The sequence below is a fragment of the Volvox carteri genome (genome assembly GCF_000143455.1).
Source record: "Volvox carteri f. nagariensis unplaced genomic scaffold VOLCAscaffold_53, whole genome shotgun sequence".
In the NCBI taxonomy this organism is placed as follows: domain Eukaryota; kingdom Viridiplantae; phylum Chlorophyta; class Chlorophyceae; order Chlamydomonadales; family Volvocaceae; genus Volvox; species Volvox carteri.
In genome coordinates this window covers 420,578-441,725 of record NW_003307596.1, presented here as the reverse complement: position 1 = coordinate 441,725, position 21,148 = coordinate 420,578, and the positions used below count along the sequence as shown (strand labels likewise).

At 52.6% G+C, this 21,148-nt stretch overlaps 1 protein-coding gene across 1 annotated transcript; it reads left to right on the top strand.

The window, feature by feature from the left end:
• Positions 1 to 330: 330 nt before the first annotated feature.
• On the top strand, positions 331 to 20,018 carry VOLCADRAFT_96559 (uncharacterized protein; the record flags this gene model as incomplete). Its single annotated transcript, XM_002955622.1, has 25 exons — positions 331 to 446; positions 768 to 874; positions 1,248 to 1,344; positions 1,647 to 1,779; positions 2,506 to 2,545; positions 2,813 to 3,873; positions 4,135 to 6,102; positions 6,694 to 7,260; positions 7,616 to 8,614; positions 8,918 to 10,174; positions 10,330 to 10,531; positions 10,957 to 11,093; positions 11,178 to 11,709; positions 12,081 to 12,337; positions 12,900 to 13,236; positions 13,724 to 14,184; positions 14,492 to 14,698; positions 15,278 to 15,311; positions 15,656 to 15,791; positions 16,367 to 17,361; positions 17,702 to 17,766; positions 18,076 to 18,290; positions 18,520 to 18,616; positions 18,855 to 19,028; positions 19,554 to 20,018. The coding sequence occupies 25 exons, from the start codon at positions 331 to 333 to the stop codon at positions 20,016 to 20,018; spliced, it is 10,659 nt and encodes a 3,552-aa protein (XP_002955668.1).
• Between the last annotated feature and the right edge of the window lie 1,130 nt (positions 20,019 to 21,148).

Here is a 21,148-nt window from a genome sequence, read left to right as displayed (position 1 = left end):
AGCTGCTTGGCAGCGATGCATTATGACGTAAGGCCTACTAAAAAGCCCATTCGTATCACAAAAACTGTTGCAACGCACCGAAGGTTGTAGTCTTTTTCGCAAAGTCCCGATACTTGTGACTATTGGAAAGTCGTTATCTGTTGCAAAACCCGGCATGGTTGAGGAGGATCGAAACATTGGGGAAAGGGAATGCCTCGGGCCGCCAGGCTAATGGGTACAGGTGGCCCTCCTACTTAACGCAATCGTAAGCCAACTGCCAAGCGCAAGCTGGGATCGGTCCAGCTTAGGTAGCCACCATTCAATCCAGCCACTGTAGTGCAATCACACGCTATGTCGCGCTTCGTTACCTGTGCGGACAAGTGTAGTAAAGCAGCCGCATGCAGGTGGCGTCTTGTCGCATCAAACCATTTGTTGGTGGAATACATATCTGCGCCGGGCATGCTCCGGTGAGGCCTTTCCTCTTTTCACGCAATCGAACTTCTGTTGTTGTTATTGCAGCGGGCACTTCTGTTGTGGCGAGCCGCGGCTCAAGCCATAACGGGCCATCCAGCGATTAGTACGGGGAGTAGGGGTCTATTGGGCTGTCTACGGGGGAAAATGCTCCCATTAGGCAGCCAGCCAGCAGCCCCAGCTCAGCTCAGCCTGCATATTGGTGTAAGTCGTGATGCATTACAACATGCCTGTATGCGCCTGTGCGACGCGCACTTTGCCATTTCAGCCAGGCTAAGCAAGTAACCGCGCTAATACCCCTACCCCATTTTCCCCAGTCCTGTGGGAGGTGATAGGGAGAAGACCAAGAAGCGGTCCGCTGCCATCGTTTCCAAGTGGATGGCGCACGGCACCATCGGCGACATGACTGGTGGTGATATGAGAGGTAAGTGGGTCACGCTGTATAACAAAACATGTATGTTTTGTGAAGCTCAGTGGATGTGAATGTACATGTATCATAAAAGCAACCAGCAAACAATTGAAGTCACAGCCAGCCCAGCCCAGCCCAGCCCAGCCCAGCCCAGCCCAGCCCAGCCCAGCCCAGCCCAGCCCAGCCCAGCCCAGCCCAGCCCAGCCCAGCCCAGCCCAGATGAGCCTGCGTTATTTGAATGTTGTGATGCATTGCAAGATCTTGGCATGCTAATTGCGCGATGCGTTAAGTCGCGCTCCGTACAATTGCTGACGTTTTTATGTGCCTTGCGTCCCTACTTCCCCATTTCGGTTCGGACTGTGTGTGCGGGGTGACTCTCAATGAGTAGCACAGCTGGGGGCGATTAAGAGAGGGTTCGGTGAAGAGCAGGTGCAGGCCGTGGCCTGGGACTTCGGAAGGTGGCTTGGCGGCAAGATGGCTAGGCGGTGAGTATACTCGGGGGATGGGTGGCTTGGGGGTTGGGTTCACGGCCCGGTGGCCAGGGGTTCGCTAAGTGGCTGGGCGGCTGGGCGGCTCGGCACCTTAGTGGCTTGGCGGTTTGGCGGCAAGGCGGCTAGGCGGTGAGTATACTCAAATCACCAAGGCTGGTACACCGTGTTACATACTATTTCTTAAATCCGGTCCCCAACGGATACATTTTCTGTCTGGTTTTTCCTTTTTCGCTTGGCGCGGTTGTTGGAGTCCGCTGTAACTAGCCGAATTCCAACTGCTGCCGCCTTCTTGTCAGATCTATGGTTCGGACCACGGCGAGCGGGACGCGGCCATGGATGCGTACAAGTAGACGCCGCCTCACGCGGGAGTCTATACTTGCAGAACTGTGGCTCGCGGATCCCGTCATCGATTGGAAGCATGGATCAACGGTACGCCGATCCTGGACTGGCCGTGCCATTTCGGGACTGGCTGTACGGCTTATGCGATGGCTGCATCCCCGCTATTAACCGGACAAAACTGTTCCAATCGGTGTCTTCCGACGCCACCGTCCAATTGTGTATTGGATAGATACAACACACCGCCCCGTTCACAGGTTGAGGAAGTTGAACAGCCACATAATGTAGTTAACGGGCAAAAGAATACAGGGCCACAATAAAGATTTTTGTATAAGGTAAATTATTACCTGCTATCTAGAGCAAGTGGCTTATCCAAAGGCGGAACATACATCCCATGTACGGCTGTCCTGGGCTTTTTTCCTTCAAGGCTCTTCTTACTTGTGCTTCGCACCTTCACATCTAGAGTACTATAGGCATTAACTTTCCCCGGGAAGGGCATTCCTTTTCCAATCCAAACGGCTAATTTTAAAAATCGTAACCTTTGTTTTTTACTTTTTTATTCCAGTTCTCGTTGAACTTCTCTATGGCTGAAACGTGTAAATTCTTAAAGCCAGCACGCCTGAAATTATTGCCTCCGGTCGCCCTTGTTTTTTTTTCCTTGGTACACTGTGATCAAGCAATCCAACCACAGGAAAGGCTAAAAATGCGGCATTTACACCTTTGTATGAGCTGCAAGCCTTGAACACCCTTTCGCCTGGCAGCTGGGCTACCTGCTATACGACCATGCTTGCTCGGTGGAAAACTGCCTTTGCTGTGCAGAGTTCAGGGGCTTTGCTCTTCGTTATTATGTTAACAGCTGGTATGAATTTTAGGACTATATGTAGAGTATCCTATTTTGTAGCCTTGGAAACTCTTAGCGGGTTTGCTAGGTGTGTTCGTTTTGGAGTAGGGAAATGGTGCCATTGCCGAATAATGGTAGTGATATCAATGCCCTCAAGGGAGCTAGGTCGTCCTTTAGGCACGCTGTAGGTGCGATAACAGCAGCAGGTCTGAACCCTCAGAACGGATAATAACCATGACTATTGCTGAATACGTTCAACTGGGCGTTCTCCGCTTTTGTGCGCAGTTGCACAAGATTATGACAGTCGCTTGGAACGCGCTGATGCTGAGTTAGATCGCTCTACTCGTACCTGCCGTATCGTTCTTGTGGGGCATCCTACGCCTGCTGCTGGGGCCAGCTTTTCCGTGTCAGAGTTCAACCTCCATTGCTGGTTGGCCACTCCAGTCGGTGGCACCGATTCTGCCACCTCCAACGGCAGCAATAACACGGATGCGCTCGTAGAGGTGCGGCTTGGCCAGAGCTTGCTCAACTTCGTCTTAAGTTCCGGAGCCATGTCCAATATGCTGGGTGTAAACATCGACTTGAGTGCGTCTGCACGGCCTGCAGTGGAGCAGTCGCAGGTATCGGGCGCACAGGCTCCAACCTATGGAAGCTATGGATACAGCAGCAGCTCCTTGGGCACAGGGAAGGTCAGGGCCCTTGATGGCAACGGCACCTTGGGCCCAGAGGACTGGGGCCTTGACATTGTTAACGTGCCTCACCTGCAGCTGGTGGATTCGGTGGTGTCAGGAATCCCCTTGAGCAGCGTGGGACCATTGCTGCAGATCCTCAACTGCAGCACCCTGACCACACGAAATGTAACCCTGGAAGCACTGCATCGCCCGCCAGATGTCATGGATAGGGTGTATGGTGCAGTCCGTGTTACTCGGGTGCAAGCCGCGAACCTGGATGGCATCCAGTGCTCAGACGTCCAAGGTGCAATGGGTTGGGCCTGTCTTCTCCTTCAGGCCAATCCCCGCGGCACCGTGTCCTTGAGCAACAGCTTATTCGTCAACAATTCTGCGGAAGACGTCCAGCAGATCGCATCGGCTGAAGAAGGAACAAGCGATCAAAAGGAGCCAGCATTGCGCCCCCTTTTGACATGCAGAAACAATGGCTACTCCGATACAGACTTCCTAGCGGCTGGTTATGGTGCCGTCCTTATTGTTTACAATGCGCAGTGCGATGCCAGTGTCAGGAACAAGGCCATGGTTTTGGTGCATCGAACAGTCATGAGCTACAACAGCGGAGGTTGTGGAGCAGGCATTGCAGTTAGAAATCCGCCGGAGAGGAGGCTCACGGATGAGGTGGGTCCCATTCAAGCGACGAACACTAAATGACTGGTGTAGGTATTCTAACACGATAGCATTTTTATCGGGGGGGTGACAGCAGATAAAGGGCTGGCCGGATGATGTATGCGCCATTTTCCTCTGCGAACGGGTTTCCGCATGCTGTTTTTGCGACTTCTTGACTTTCACAGTTAACTACTGCTGCTGCGCCTGCATGTACATTTCGCCACTTTCGAAAGAGGCCATCTCATTTATTTTTCGTTTGGATCTTCATTGTAGGGGAAGTGGTGCAATGCAGCACCCATCGATCTATATTTCGCTGTCACGGAATGCACTTTCACACATAATACAGCCGATATGGATGGAGGCGCCATTCATTGCAGTAATGTCGTAAACGGCACACTTTACAGTAACATAAGTGATGGGTCCGTCCTGTCATTCAATACCGCTGGAGGACGTGGCGGAGGTGCATATCTTAGGAGTATTAACATCGAGTATGTTGACGTCACGAGCTCTGAGGTATCGTACAACAAAGCAACCGGTGGGAGCATAGGCAACAAGGATGGTGGCGGTGGATTGTATTTGACATCGACAAACAGCCTCAGAGCTCTCACCATTTACAATAGCACTGTAAATGAGAACAGCGCAGCCTTGTTTGGGGGAGCCGTTGCCGTAAATATTCTTGGAGATGGTACAGGTGATACAGCTGGAGATGGTGGCAGCTTACTGCTGACCGGCAGCTCGTTGCGTAACAATGCTGCCGGTCTTCATGGTGGAGCTATGTATGTCTTTACAGGGGCTAAGGCAACCTCTACGCCCATCCGCTTTGCTGCAGATGAAGGCAGCATTCTTTCTGGAAACCAAGCCAGTTTCAGAGGGGGCGCCATCGCCATAGATGGGGGAGCTGCTGGAGACATGCTGCTGCAGCTAAGCGGTGGTAGTAAGCTGTTCCACAACGCAGCCCTGGATGGAAGCGGTGGCGCTGTTTACATTAATTGTGCACGTATTCGATCCTTGAATGCTACAGATGCCACAATCTCTGGTAATAATGCAACCTGCCGTAATACTTACACTTGTGGTGGGGGTGGAGGCATCTACATGTACACAACGAAGGGCCCTATGCCACATATTTCCTTCAGTGGACAGACACTGTTCGCGAACAACACAGCAGACCGTAATGGGGGTGCACTTTTCGTGTTTCATGATAGCAGCAACACCGACAGTGGACACGGGATTTTCCTTAATGGAAGCACATTCGTCGGCAACATTGCGTCGACTGGAAGTGGTGGAGCTGTGTTCGTGAAGCAATCCTCAGGGGGTCTGGCCACGCTGCAAATGTCAAACACGTCTTTCCTGAGCAACGTTGGCTTGTGCCAGGGTGGGGCTGTGTTTTTGAACATTTCAGGCACAGTTCCCATCAACCAACCTGCTGGAGAGCTGATAAATGGCACCCTGGGCAGTGTAGTAATTACGGACAACAGTGTTCTTGCATACAACTCAGTCCCTAGGCGCATTCAAAGCACTGAGTGCCCCTTGGTAAGCTCTGATGGTGGTGCAATCTATATTGCAGCCAACCGGATAGACCTCCCCTTGACAGTAGCAGGCAGGTCGTCCATCATCGAAAACTCGGCCGCAAGCAGTGGTGGAGCAATTTATGTACAGGCCTTGACATTCCTGCCACAAGGAGGGTTCATAATATCGGACAGAAGCAATGTATCATCCAATACAGCTGGGGGCAGCGGCGGGGCTGTACATCTGTCTACTTCTTACAAGGGAAGTGACGACGGTTATAATGTAAGCGTTTTGAATAGCTCAGTAGCCAACAACTTTGCTAGTGCTGGGGGTTTTTTGTACTTCAGTACACCTTCTCTAAATTTACGATTGAGGACGGCTGGCAGTCGCGTGGTTGGCAACCGAGCTTTAAATTATGGTGGTGGAATTTACGTACAATCAAGTGATGGTATGTTGAACGCCACTGTAGAGGACAGGAGCCTTATTGCTTTAAACGAAGCTGGAATAGATGGCGGGGCTCTTTATTTCATAAATGGTCAGGCCTTTGACTTGTATGTCACCGGTGAGTCCAGCATCCTCAGAAATCAGGCTTTGTCCAATGGTGGTGGTATGTATGTCGTTATCGCCAAGAAAATAAGTGGAACTGCACGTGGAGCGGGAATTTTCATCAACGAATCAAGCACTATCTCGAGCAACACTGCCATTTCTGGTGGCGGTGGCGCAATTTATGTGAAGGTGCGTACTGAATACTAAGGTTAATGGGGAAGGGGCTTGTGCTTACAGCTCCACCATTGTAACGGTGGCTGGAATGTATGGCCCGACCCCACGTGGGCGAGTAAGGGTACGTATGTGTGGGTGTGTGGATGTGTGTTGTAAGTTCGTTGGTATTTGAGTGCATGTATAGACACGAGGGAAGCAGCAGGTGTGCATGCTGCTTGCCACCAGGTGGATCCTCATGCATGGGTGGAAGCCACCTATTGCGCCGAGCTTTGGTGGGTAAAACCCATGATGGTAAAGCGTTTCATACCCTGCCATTAATGAGGCAACTGAGGTGCTTGCTTCCAACGAAGTAGGACAGACAAACTAATTACCTGCACGTCGGGTATAAGACAGCAGCCATGCGTGCGGCCGCATCAGCACCTAAACCAACGCACTGCATTAGGAGCGACGATTAGTTTGTTTGTTGCCGGCAACCAGGCGCCTGCAGTGGTTTATTTCCCGGGTAATCATTTATAATATGGCTGGTATGTATGCATCCCGTCCTGCATGTTCACACCCTACTTCCATCCTACTGGTCTGTCTGTCTGTGACGGAATTGAATCGCAGGGCTTACTCTATAACTTTTCTGTGGATGGTCTCAGCCGAATCGAGAACAACATTGCAGGTGGCGATGGTGGCGCGGTGTTCCTTGATGCCCTATCTGGTGCTGCCAATGCCGGCGATGAATCATACATCGGTAACGTGACTTGGGACGGCATGAGCACGCTCTTAAACAACAGTGCAGGAGGCAAGGGCGGTGGACTTTATGCTCTGGCTAAGACTGTGGAAATTTCCGTGCTTGGAGCATCGAGTTGGTCCAACAACAACGCGAAAGATGACGGAGGGGTGCTGTATGTTGACACTGGGGATTACATTGGCGATGCTAGCCGAATCCTCACAAGCGGGAGGACCCAGCTCTGCAACAATTCTGCCCTAAACGGAGGTGCATTTTATATTCGCGGTTTTGCTGAGCTAACTATTAGTAACGAAAGTTCCATCATTAATAATACAGCGGGCTATGATGGTGGCGCAATTTATTTGGCCCAGCTGCCCCCAGGACTCCGCATTCACTCCTGCAAATCTTCTGAAAACATGGCAGCGCGAGGTTCAGGAGGCGTTCTTTTCGTGTCGACGGTAAGTAACGTCGCGCATCCCGTTAAAATAGTAGCACTGCTTTAAAGGCATTCAGTAGATCGGCGGTTGTATATGTACTAGCTACTGCTCATACACTTTGTATCCTTTTATGATTACAGGGCAAGCAACTGAACTTACCAGATCCAAACGACTTACATTCCTTTGAACTTGTGTGCACCCATACATTAAGGGCTATGCATGACGTCAACGTTGACGGTTAACGGTTAACGGTGCTAGCAAGTACTTCGGCACACATGTGCAGCTACCCCACGCAATTTGCTACATATACAAACATTACACAATACTTTCTGCTTGCCTAAGGATAGACCGCCGTCTTCCTTGCTTTGATCTTCAGGTTGCTCCGAAACTACTACCTCAAGCAACACGGCCAAACTGTGTGCTGCCACTCAGAACCATGAGTGTGAGCGTTGCCAGGTCCTTGTTTGCCAGCAACACCGCAGGGGCGGCAGATGGTGGAGCATTCTTTTTCAAGCCCCATGGGACCTGCGGAGACGACACCCAACTCTTCCTTAACATCGACGACTCCGTGTTTGTTGGGAATACAGCCACTGGTGCTGGCGGGGCGGTAGCCTTGCGTGATGCGTCTCTTACAAAATCTCGCATCACAATCAATGGAACCACCTTCAGCAATAACTCAGCAGGGGCTATGACGGGCGATTTCACAAGTTTAGCTAGTTTCGGTGGTGCGGTACTGGTTTGGCGTGAGCCAACTGCCGGCACTAGATCGAACTTCAATGATGTATGCCAGCTGACGATAGGCCATACAACCTTCGAGGCCAACAGCTGCAATGGAGGATCTGGGGGGGCTGTCATGGCGATCTCTTGTGGCTCGACGTTTTCAGGATGCAACTTCACGTCGAATCGGGCAATGCTCAGTGGTGGGGCTATAGGCGCCCTGCATATGGCTCGCTCCACGGCTACTCTCATGCTGCCGACAACTACAACACTTGCCGCCGCTACCGCTGGTTTGGACGTGGGGCAACAATGTCAGCAGGGCATGTCGGCGCAACAGCGAAGGCATCTGCTTCGCCAATCTCCGATGAGCAGCATGCATCACCGGGATCTGATGCAAGCAGAGATGTTGCAGACATCTACTGACGATTACAGTGGTGGCAAAGGGGATGCCAACACTACTGATGATGTCCGTCTTAAGCTTTTGCATGGCAGCAGCACTACCTGCACCAACAGCTTGTATAGGAATGCAAACTGGTCTGTGAGCCTGACAGATTGCAGCTTCGATCATAATATAGCAGATCTTGAATATGGAGGGGCCCTCTACCTATATGCATCATCAGATGCCGGGAGGATTCACATTGCCAGCTGCAACTTCACGGTAAGGTAGTTGGGCAGGGTGCGTGGTTTGGTTTGGCTGAGTTTGCGTGTCCGCTGCTCATTGCAATCTTTGTGGAACCCCTCCAGTAGCGCTATGGGAATTAACATATCATTTTATCACGGCGGTGCTGAAATTGTGTCTACAAAATTGTGTTATGCCGTTTTGTTTTGACATGCAATTATACCTGCAGCTTATAAACGGCATCCTTTTCGGAGGGATACACTCGCTCTGTCCTGCTGGGCTTGCACTCTTACATCTTGGTCGCCCCTCCTTGGTGTGGTGCATGCGTGCCATGCTTCGCAGCGGAATGCAGCTGCACAACGGCTTGCTGGGGCAGCACTCCTTGCAGCACGAGGAATTGGCACCACCGTTCACGTCTCTGGATCATCTTTTGTGGGCAATACTGTTGAGGTTGCCAGTGCGGGAGGACTGTACACCATGATTGGCGCAGGTGCTTGTGCTGAGGTTGTGAACGTCAGCATGAACAAGAATGAGGCTGCGATATCCGGCGGTGCTGGCATATTTGATGTACGGAGCAAGGGTGTTCTGTTATTACTGAACGTGACAGCAGTGAACAACACTGCCATTGGTGGCAATGCTGGAGCGATTCAGTTACAAATTGAAAGGGACGCGGATGTGTTACTAAACGGCTGTAATTTTGTTAACAACAGAGCATCCGGTAATGGCGGCGCGGTGCTCTTGGATGCTATTTGCAGCTCGTCGGTCACTTTACAGGAAACGTTCATGACCCGCAATGAAGCCGGACTTTCAGGTGGTGCCTTGTATGTCTCATACAGTTCCAAGGGGGATGGTAGTGCAACTAGTGGCGGTGCGTCCGGTTTTCCCCGGTTGCCTGCACAAGCCTGTTCCAACATGTCAGACCCCCAGCGGCAGGCTTTGCTGCACTTGGTACGGCTTGAGAGCAACACTGCCCGACGACAGGGTGGAGCGATCTTCCTCGCGAGAGCAGGCACACTGAATATCCTCAACTCAACGATGCTTTTGAACAGGGCTTGCGAAGGTGGTGGCTCGTTGGCGGCACAAAACTGCTCCTCACTAGTGCTGCGTCATAGCCTCATTGCGGGGAACAGTGCATCCGGTACCGGTGGAGGCTTCTATGCCAATGGCTGCAGGCGACTTCTCCTCGAATACCTGAATTTTACTGGCAATGTAGCCGGAGTCTCGGGTGGTGGGCTGACTATTTCCGGGTCGCCAATCCAAGTGCCGGTGCAGAAGCAGGACATCAGCGCAAAGGTTGAGGAGGGGGATGCTTCTGAGTATACGAGCATGCTTCTACACAGAGTTCGCGTTTCCAGCAACTCGGTTTCAGAGTCTGTGACCAACATGGACGTATGTGGGAATGATGTTGAGGGTGTGGAGCACCTGGGGGGTAAGGGCATGGGTGGGGGATTGTCCATCACTGGAAAAACGGTTGGCGTGCTTAGCCGGTCCAACTTGGAGGAGTCCAACTATGCGTTGTTTGGGACATCGATTGCATCAACGCAGCGGTGCTATCCAGCCAACGGAACGTCTTCATCTACTGCTCTGACAACTCTTCAGGTTGGTTATACACAGCTAACGAATTATAGCGCTGGAACATCACTGGAACAAGCACTTTTAGGTGCACTAGCCTACAAGGCTTTTCTTTTGTCCAGATGCTGCTCACCGCCAAATCGGCCTGCCCTGATTTAAGCCTTCACTGCTGTTCTTTACAGGTTACTGATCCGATCGAGATGCAGGATTGGGATCGCACCTGGATGCAGCTCGACATGCTCGCGGCTATGCAATGCTGGATTTTACAGCTCAGTGACACCCTACTGCCTTCGGTTGCATTCACTGGATCTGCAGCTGCAGCAGCGATGGATGAGGAACAAAGTGGCGCGACTCCATCGGGGTCTTGGGCCCTTGGGCAGGCAGGTATCAGTGCCCCGTGGATTGTGTTATCTGCCTGACGCCATGCCCTGCCGTACAATTGTTACACCGCTAAGGCTGTCATGTCTAGGAAAGATTAAGAGAAGAGCTGAAAAGAAAGCGACAGGCAATAGCACGCACCACCGGCGACTTGGAGGGTGCACGGCGAACAACAAAACAAGATAGCCTTAAAGCTCAACCAACGGTATCCGCTTAACTGTGACAAGCGTGCATTAACCAAATTGTGAATCACATCTACTTACTAACGGGGACTTCTCACACGCCCAGTTTACATTGTGTCCCTTACAGTGCAAGCACACATACACGTCGTTCATGCATGCAGACCTACTTTTAGCATGCTGTTGAGGATATGGCACATGCGTACAACACACAGAGGCAATACCCTGCTGCTGGCTCGCCTCTGTGCACAGGACAGTTGCACTCTGTGAGGGCTATCCACTACCCGCCGCATGTGATTAATTGCTCCATACTGAACAGTGTCCAGAATGCGACCAGGAGTGAGCGGGCAACCAGACGACTGCCGGCACTTTGGCCTGACGAAATGATGGTACCCAACCGACACCGGGTTTACCACGATGCTTTACTTGTGTAATTCATAGCTATTTCGCCCGCCTGAACCCCTCCATTGCAGATCCGAACAATTTGGGTCGACGACTTCCTTGCATCTGCTCTGCATGCAAGATGTAGTCCTGGGAATGAAACTATCGAGCACTTGGTGAAAGCGCTCAGCCAGGCTGAGCAGTCTGGAATGCATGACTTTGACATAGGCCGGACTGTGATGGACCGCCTTGTTGAGTCTCGCACAAAGCGTATCAACAGCGCAGAGTTTTTCGCTGGTCAGGTTCTGGGCCTGGTTACTGCCAACGGGACCGTCCGCGAGGCAGCTGAAATCGCTGCGGACATGGGCGGACTTTCTCACAAGCGGTTTGCGCAGCTAACCTCCCAACTTTCACAATGCATGAGCTTCCCGACCTTGTACACTGGGCCAGAGCGACAAAAGCTCTTGATGCAGCTGCCGTACATAGCGTTACCAGCAACTTACATTGGCCTGCGCTTTGCTGATGCTGACACCTCTACCAGCCAGCGCCTACAGCTGCAGCCGGGTGTTGTGTTCAACCTTACCGCCCAGCTGTATGACATGTTTGGCCAGAGAGTTGTTTGGGGTACGTATGGCATTGCCAACCCTTAGCTTGTGACTACCATTAACCGGGTGACATTGTTTATAATAAAGGAATATGGAGGGCCTATTCGTCCAGGTTCACTTCGTCCCTACAAGCTTAAGCAAGTCCTCGCGTGTTGCTGTCTGTACGTGTTGTATTCTGGGCATATCACATCGGGATCTGCATCCGGCGATCGGTGCTTTTCTGAAGTCGTGATATAACAGTACATGCCTGTGGGAGGGGGCCATGCATGCCGGGGCTAGGGCACGCGGGTGCTCGTGTGTACATAACCGTCTTGGTACATTGGATGTGCTAGTAAAGTATTGTATCAGCAATTCATGCACAGCTCCTACCCTGCTGCTTTTCCCTCGCAGACATTGCCCCTTCTACGATATCCTTGGCACTTCGGCCTCGGACTTCACCTGACGCCACCTACAATGCGACGGTCGCTGATGGGAGCGCACCTTTGCTTGATAATGACGTGGCCAACCTGGACGCCGGCCTGAACAGGAGCTTGACAGTGTCTGTAGTGAACGGGTCAGCGACATGGGAAGGAGTCAAAGCATACGCATGGCCCGGTTTTTACAGTCTCATGCTTTCCTTTTCAAGCAACTACTCGTCTTATGTCAAGGTGGGATAGCTGGACTTCCATTCCACCTACACACGAAGGATTTACTCGTATCCCTTGAACCTGGCCAATTCACTTTATCTGTCAGTAAATGAATAAATATGTCTGTTCTGCGTTGAAGCATTCGTGGTGAAGCTATTCGATAGCCATTCGCGTGGCAGCAATCAAGCCAGTGACAACCAGAGCTTTTTGGAAGTTGCGACAGCATCAACCCGTGGTTGCTCTCGAGTAGCCAACGGATAGAATAGACGGTCTGTTTGCACCTTGCTTGTTGCAAGCAAACACGCATACGTACGCCTGCGAATCGAAGGTTTTGCCCTATTGGTATATATCGTTCGATTGCGCGCACTGCGCATCAAAATTACGGCTGCGATACTATAGATCGCAATGATGGCCAACAAGCTGTGCTATCACCTGTCACCGCTGCAATCTATGGTGTTATAGCGATGGGCAAGCAACAGGTGATGGACCTCACGCACAGAAGGGTTTTTAGCTATCAAGCGCTCCACCGCTACGGAGGAGGGCTCTCTTCACTATGTAGATGCACTGTGTGTGCTCCGTGTAGGTCACACCATTGGAGATGACACTGGAGGTTATCCCATGCCGTGTCGGAGAAACACTGGACCTGTCACGCAGCAACTACAAGCCCTCCTGGACAGGCTGTAAGACGTGTCCCTCTGGTCAGTACGGCTTGTGGCATGACGACCGACCTTCTCTAACAGCTATTTCTGTAGTTGGAGGAGACCTCAGCGGTGCCACTGTAACTGCCGGTGGTGCTTCTGGCAACCAGGGTATTTACTATCAAAGGATGAATGCTACTCTTTACGCCCAGGATTCGGCTTGCAGAATCTGCCCCATAAATGCTGTCTGCCTTGGAGGGGCTGTGATCGTGCCCACCCCAGGTACGTGTGCCCCCGCCAGTTGGTGGTGACGTAATGTGGGAGATAAACCGCCCCACGAATGTACACGTGTAGCCTTGTCCTACGCTCTGTCCTCGTGCTTGGCATGTGCGGGTTTCCCTTCCGGCCTTGTATGCCGCCGATACCTCAGCGATGAGACCACGGATGCACACTTGGTGTTTTCATCGGGCCTGGTCTGTGGACGTGTCAGCTTCGCAGGCAAAGCAAGTCCAACATGCACTTGGTTGCCTAAGCACTTTAGTGCTTCCGTTACGCAACTAACTGCCTGCCTGGACCCGCTGGGCGTGTACCTGGCATGTCTACAGACCAGACCCGATGGGGACTTCGTCCCTGGTGGAACCTAGGGGGCATATGCACATCTAGAATGAGGAAGCGGTGGTCCTAATCTACGTGACAGACAAACATGTCTAGCCTACATGTTCCAATCCTTGATCCCCATGCTGTGCTCCCCTTTCCCGTCTCCAAACAGGCTACTGGCACAGTGCGGCCAACTCCACCAAGATCCACACTTGCCCCAATCCTTCGGCGTGTAACTTCGACGGTGACGTGAAAATGTTTCCGGATTGGCTCTATAGCATGGTCCTTCAATCCGAATATCGAACAAAGCTCTTGGCGCGGTGTCAGCTTGAGTGGTATGCAAGCACCTTGGGCCCAGTCCCGCAAGGGCGGAATGGCACCACTACATTGGACTTGACATCACACGCACGGGAACTTATGCAGCTGTTGCAGAATTCATCCATTGATCTGCTCCCAGCCGTTCTGCTGAACAGCGATAATCCGGCGTTCCAGATGAGAGCTCCAGACCTCCCACGGTGTCTTGTTTCTGGATTACCATCCGGACACCCAGACTCCTACATGCAGCAGCAGTGTGCGGAGGGCTACACAGGAAACCTATGTGCAGCTTGTGTTCCAGGGTACTCCATCGATTCGGTAAGTTCCAGGCGGTAGGCCCTGCAAAGCCCGTACAAAGGTTACAAGGTATGCAAGGCTGTTTATACGCTGGTTCTGAAAGCCCAGCCCGCGGTATTACTTCTTTGCCGCCAAGCAAGCATAGTTTCGTCCATTCGCCATCCCACATGGCACAGCCTGTTGGAAGTTATTTTAGTTAATAAATGTCTTTCGTCCTGCCTCATTCGCTAATCAACTTGAGCTTCATAAGATCCCGAGCGGTCGCATGTCTGGTGCCTGTAAGTTTTCCAACGTCCATTCCTCGGCTCCACCGCGTCCATTCATGCAGGCTTTCAACTGCAAGCGCTGCCCCCAGGTGGCCCGCACCGTCGGGTTGGGTCTGATGTCGTTCTTCAGCAGCGTCGGTTTGATTTTGTTCACCACGGTGGCAAACTTTGCCGAAGGTTTTGGAGAGAAGAAAGGCGAACACTTGGCACAGATGTTGGCCGCTGGTGGCAAGGCTGGCGAGCGGGTGGAGATGGGAGACGTCGTGAAGGTAGGCCTGCCAGTCGTTCAGATCCTTACAGGGTACACGCGGGTACACGATAGTGTGCAATTTGCTGTTCGTGTATTTGTAATTTGTGATGTTACAGAATGGGAGGCTTCTGGGCCGCTTTATCACATTGTCAGTTCTACGATCATTTATCACCTTATAGCACCACCCACCACTACCACACTGTACTTCGCCATACGAACTGTGAGTCCAAGGCGGCGGATCCAGCCTTCAGGGACCCCTCCTTATCCATTCACCCGAACACCCGAAGAGACGGGGATCGGGCAATCGCCACCAATCCAGCGTGCGAATCTGGTCCATCAACTGTGACCTCAACTTCACATCTCAGCAGCTAGCCATAATCTCGCGCTCCCGACTAATTCGGGGGTCTCTCCAGGAATCGAACCCAGGACCATCGCGCATTAGTATTAAGAGGCCTGCTGATGCAAACCCAATAGATGGATGTATGGATGAAGCGCTCAGGGGTGCTCATTGAGCTACGCCCTGTTTGTCTGCCATTGAGCGGGGTCGCCATGCCTTCCATGTGAACTTACACCCATGGGCTTGCCCTTGCCGATACAGGTTATTGTCCTGCATCTCCAGTATCTCATCATCGGTACGTAGCCTATCGTGTACGTTGAATGGAGGTCACGAAGACACCCATCACCTGATATAGGCACGCCTTCGTTTTCTCCGTGCACCGTACCTTGTGTATTTCCTAGCGCTGCACCCTGGACTCAAGCGCACTTACTTTCCACATGATGGCTGATATCCGCCGTGCGTACACACATGTACGTATGCATGTACGTATGCATGCACGTAAGTAAAAAATGCAGCGTGAATCTTAGGGGTTTTTTGCCCGGTCATTTTCGTTGATGGATGCAGTGACGCGTCTGAACATCGACTACCCCAGCATCATCTTGCAATGCCAGGCGGTGTTTGGTGCCGTCACCGGCGCAGAGAACTACCTTGTGTACAGCCCTAGCTGCCTGTTGCCCGGCAGAGACAGCGCCGGCCAGGCCTTCATCCAGTGGCTGGCTGGCATCCTGACGCCATGTGCTGTTGCAACGGTATCCATGCTCTTATGGGCCCTTCGGTAAGCTTAACCACACAGGTTCACGGCCATAAAACCGTTTTAACCGTAATGCCTTACGCGTCCGGGATGCTCCATAAAGTCCTCAGATTGACAGTGCTACTGCGTCACCTTGCGTTGATGTGTTAACAAATTGTCCTGTGGATCCTGGGGCACAGGCAGGCGGCGTCCCAGCCGTCGCTCTCAAAGAAGCTATGAAACCGCCCATGACTCAGTTGGCACGGAATAACTTCACAACAGACGCGGCACTGTGCGATGTTATCTGAAGGTAGCTTCTGGTATGTAGGGCCCTGTATCGTTAAACTTCTGACATCAGGTAGATGTACCACCATCCTAGCGAAGACCTGAATCGCAAAGCCAGAGCAGGCAAGCGTGCATGGACTAGCCGACAGAGACTTAAGACCAGCAAAAGGTCAGGAATGTGAGAAAGATACAGCACACATCTATGCCTATCCAGCTGCGAAGGTAATGGGCAGCTAGCTGCACCACTATTGTCCGACCATGTCCACCTATACACTGCCCATACACGGATACACAACACTTGACCTGCACACGAATTTCTTGCTGTTTGTGCCCAGGTACGCTTACCCGCTACGGAAAATTGTATCCCGAGCAGTCATGGACGCTGCACGGTCAGCATGGATGGCCATGGTGTACGTGCATAAGCGATGCCCGAACCGCAGCCTGCGGTATGTCACCCAGCCGGCCGCCGTCTGCACGGACAACACAGCTCCTACAGCCAGTTGTGGCAGGGTCCCCGAGCACAGCCATGTGAATATTTCGATGCCTGGTTCCAACAATGGGTCGACCTCGCTAATTGCACATGCTGGCAGCATTGGCCTCCGCGATGCTTTCAAGCATGTCGGAGTCATTGCTTTCGATGCAGAGGATGCGGCTGTGCCGCCTGCTGCTGGTCCTCCACTGCCGAGCTGCCCCGCAGGTCCAGCAGCCTGTACTCAACCTCAGCCTGCAGAGCTACCTGTCACAGCAAGCGTAGCGTTCACGATAGACAGCAACACTTTGGATACAGCCTCGGCCACGAAGCTCCCGCAGCTGCCGTCATTGCCCACTGTACCAAGCGGAGATTGCAGGCGTGTGGCTGGGTTGCCGCATCTGCACTTCCGGGATCCGAATGCTGCTGCTGCTGCTTCCCGGGAGCTGGGTCGCTTGGTGAACCGTGATATCCCGGGAATGCACCATGACGAAGACCCTGGTGCTGCTGGCGGTTCCACTGCCGTCAGACCGACATCTCTGCTCCCCGGTGCCAACAGCGTTAACTTGTTGGCCGGCGCACCATCGTCGGTGTCACCGTGTGCCCCGCCGAACATGCCGTACTACCTGGCTCACCCATCGGAGGCCACACATAGGAGGGTTCCCAAGGCGCTTTCGTATAAAGGCTCACTGGCTGACGCTATCAAGACGCTTCAGAAGCTGCGCGCGCTGGCGGCCAGCACGCAACTTACTAGCCAGGCGACGTTCGTGCAGGTGGATAAGGCCATGAGCTTGGTGGAGCAGCTGGGTGTGGTGCTGATGGCGGCAGTCTTCATTCTCTATCCGAGCTGGGCACATGCTGGTGGGTGCGTGGTCAGCAGTTTGCGCACGAGCAAGAGTTTACTCGTCGGCAGGCATGTTTTGCTTGCGTCAACAGCGTCTTTGCGAACTGGAAGGTCGTCACTACATGTCGCGGATTTCCGTCGTCAAGATTGACACGACCTCGCATTCAGGCATGCTGAATAGCATAAGCATTTACTGTTGGGCAATCGTGGTGCTTGGGTGCCTGGCTGGCGATGTGTTGGTGCTGCCCTTGTGTGTTGAGATTTCTCGTTCGCCTTCCAGGCTCGCTCCATACGGGCGGCCTTCGTTCAGACCCTTTCCAACGTTGCCATCCGTCCTGTTGCATCCCGTGTACACAGCTCTCTCTACGTTTGCATGCTACCCGATTGATGGTGGCGAAGGACCGTTTCCTGAGACACAGCAGGTAAGCACCTTTCCACAATCATACAGGTGCAGGTGTGATTTCAGCCCTGGATAGCAAAATACGCTGTTAAGTTCTTTACCTTTCGACTGTCTGCGGAAAATCCACTTCACGCAACAGGGTTTTTAAACCATTTTGCAAGGCATAGGTAGTTTGCGATGAACATGTCACCTTGGGAGCTTTTCATGGCGAGCCTTTAGCGCTATGATGATGAAGGATTTCGTAAATGAATCTTGTTTCAAAGTCAGGAAGGAATGACTTACGTTACTATGGCGTATTACACGGCTGCTGATCCCTTCCTTGCTTGTTTAGGCGCAATGGCGCCACGGCTATTGGCTGCGCAACATGCAAGCGATGTGCTACAGCGGAGACCACCTGCATGTGTACGTTCCCATCGGGGTAGTGGCAGTTGTGGTCTTCTGCGTGCTGCCCCCGCTGGTGTCTTTCATATTCGTGTGGCGCGTGCGAGGACGCCTGGAAGATGCCCACGTGCGCAAGGTCTACGGCTTCCTCTACAAGCGCTACAAGTAAGCGGTTATTGTGTGGTTTTAAGCACTAGGCAAGCACACTGCGCCGTTGCACTGCCTGTTCCTTTATACCCTCTTGCCTTGAAATGATAAAATCTCATGAATTCACTTCAGCAAGATATTTTACCTGCTAAATGCGCTTGCCACAGGCGGCCCTGTTTGTTTACCTCCTACCCCAGTCTGCCTTGCAACCTTGCCTTGCAACCTCCGCCTGCTGTTCTCGCTTCAGGCCACGCTTCATCTGGTGGGAGACAGTGCTGCAGCTGGAGACGCTCATCCTGGTGTCTGTCGAGGTGCTGGGCCGCGGATTAAGTGTGTCGTACCAGGTACAGACCTGCAGCACACGTTTGATGCAGCTTGGAGATGGCAACATGAGCTCAAGTCAGATCATCCGTGGTTAGGGTGCATGGGTGCGAATGAGGCCCCTGTTTGTAGCGATCCCTGCACGTGCGCGCCATGGCAATGCCTTTACATTTTTTGGCAAATGTGTTTTCCATAGCTTCATTCGAACCAGTAGCGATTCGCTTCCTAAACTCTGCATGCCTCTTCATGTATCTTTGACAGGCTCTCCTGCTGCTTGCCGTGTTCACTGTCATTGCGCTCATCAACGTCAGCTGCGCTCCTCTCCTGTCGCGGCTGCTGGTGATCATGGAGTTCATGTCTCTGGGAACACTCAGCCTGACCATCACCCTCAGCCTGTACTTCACAGTTGGAGACGGGCTTAACCCCATCGCAGAGGTATGCCGCTTGTGTGGCAAGATATGCCTTTGTATGCATAGCTGTGCTGGTGCTTGGTAATGCTGCGCAAGAAAGCTCGCATGTGCCGATGCGTCTAAGTATTGCGAGGGCTCTGCATCCCATTGGCAATATCGGCCTTGCATGGCAGCGGGTGGTTGCTAACAGCCCAGGAGCACTGCTGGATGCAATGTGTGTTTCGTGTCTTGCCCTCAACGACGCGCTAACATGAGCGATGCCAAGATATGGCGCCCAGGCACCCCGAGGACGCCACTCGGCGACTTATGACTGACCGCTGACACTGCTGCATCTTGCTGCCGTTGCTGCTACTGCTGCTGCCTGCCACTGCTGCTGGTGCTGCTTGCCACCGCTGACACTACTGCCTCTGCTGCTGCTGCTGCCTGCCGCTACTGCTGGTGCTGCTGCCTGCAGAACACCTTGGCAATCCTAATCATTGCCCTCAACACCGCCCTCATGGGCCTTTTCATCTTCATCTCTGCACGGCACTTCTGGCCGCCCATCGTCCAGGCACTCACCGGCACAGCTCAGGTTATGCAGCAAAAGCTGGCCGTTATAAGCCTGACTCACGGTAACGTGAACCCGAGGGGCTCCGACTCAGGCGAGGCCCGCAGCAGCAGCTGCGGAGGTGACACCAAGCGGGTGGCACAGCCAGCTCTCCTTAACCGCCTCGCCTCTCACTGGCGTGGAGAGTCAGCCGCTGCCCCAGCAGGTGTCGCGGCATCGAGTAAGGAGGCCACGATGGGGCGATACAGGAATCATTCCGACGGGCTGGGCGATATCGGGAGCAGGGGCTGCCGAGCAGGCTCGGACTCACCTCCCGTGGGGACATCCGTAAGGGGCTTAGACATGGCGAGGGCGACCATATGCTTGCAAGACAGTTTAAACAGTAGCGCGCTAGATCCAACCTACGATGCGCCAAATACGGCCAAGCCAGGCCAAGTCTGGATTGCATTAGATGACGGAAAACGTTAGGTGGCTGTAGCAGCGTGGTGTACAGCCACTACAGTGGTGGAGCGGAATTCGGCCAGCACGGCTTGCAGAGGTTGCTTGGCTGGTGTTCAAGATCAATTCAGTTTGCGATTAATGGATTGACTGTACATGCATGTGCACATGACCATATTGGGGGTATATGACATGCGCTGCTGCCGCACGTATGTGTAGGTTTGTTTAAAGTCCATCTTCAGCGATCAGGATGGTCTATTGTGCGGCGTATGTGGCGGCCCCCAACTTAATGCAGTTTACATCATATGGGTAAAACATCGTGCATTTGAAGTTTTCCTGGAGCGGCATCTGGTTGGTTGAGGGTTGGTTATAACCGTCCACAAGGATGCAGAACATGCACGTATTACGAGTATATAAGAAGTTGCACATAAACCTGCTGGCCGCCTTCAAGCAAGCATCCCCGCATCAAGCATCGTGCATAACCTGCTACCTGTGTTGCGGCTGTATACATATCCTAATTTCACTTCATCTATCTTCAGCAGCAGCGGGATAGACCAGGTCATCTGTCCAGACTTTAAGGTAGAGCACTGTCTGTTGCGTGCATGCGTCCTGCCCGTATGTAAGGTCTAAGGCACATAAGGTTATGGCCCGCGTTATTGCAGGCAGACGCAACATGTATGTCCGGTTCCCTTAATGCAGTTTATGCACGAACCCCAATGACGAGTTGTAGTGAAGCTAGGTGCTGTTGGCATTCCGCCTTTTTTTCAGAGCTCATACCTTATAGGCAGCGGTGTATGGCGATGATGATGACTTACAGTTGTGTAGGACTTACAGTTGTTTGGTCGTGACATTTGTATAATGGCTAGCTTAGCCAGGCCCGTGGCCAGCCAGCTAACGGGCCTCATTTTGACTATGACTAGGTGTTCACAATTCATTCCATGTGTGTACGTGCGCGCCACATATGCGCGGGTTTCAGCGACGGTCCCGATCGCTGCTTCTGTCTGAGTAGCGTAAACTCCCGTCCCGTGCGTTCCCTGAAAGAAGCACCGAGCACGTCGGGTCTACCTTAACCGGAGACAGCGAATGTTGTGTGTGTTCGTTCCCGCGAATGAAGGGCGCAGGGAGATAGACGAGAAAAGTTGTTGTACGTTACTTTGCTT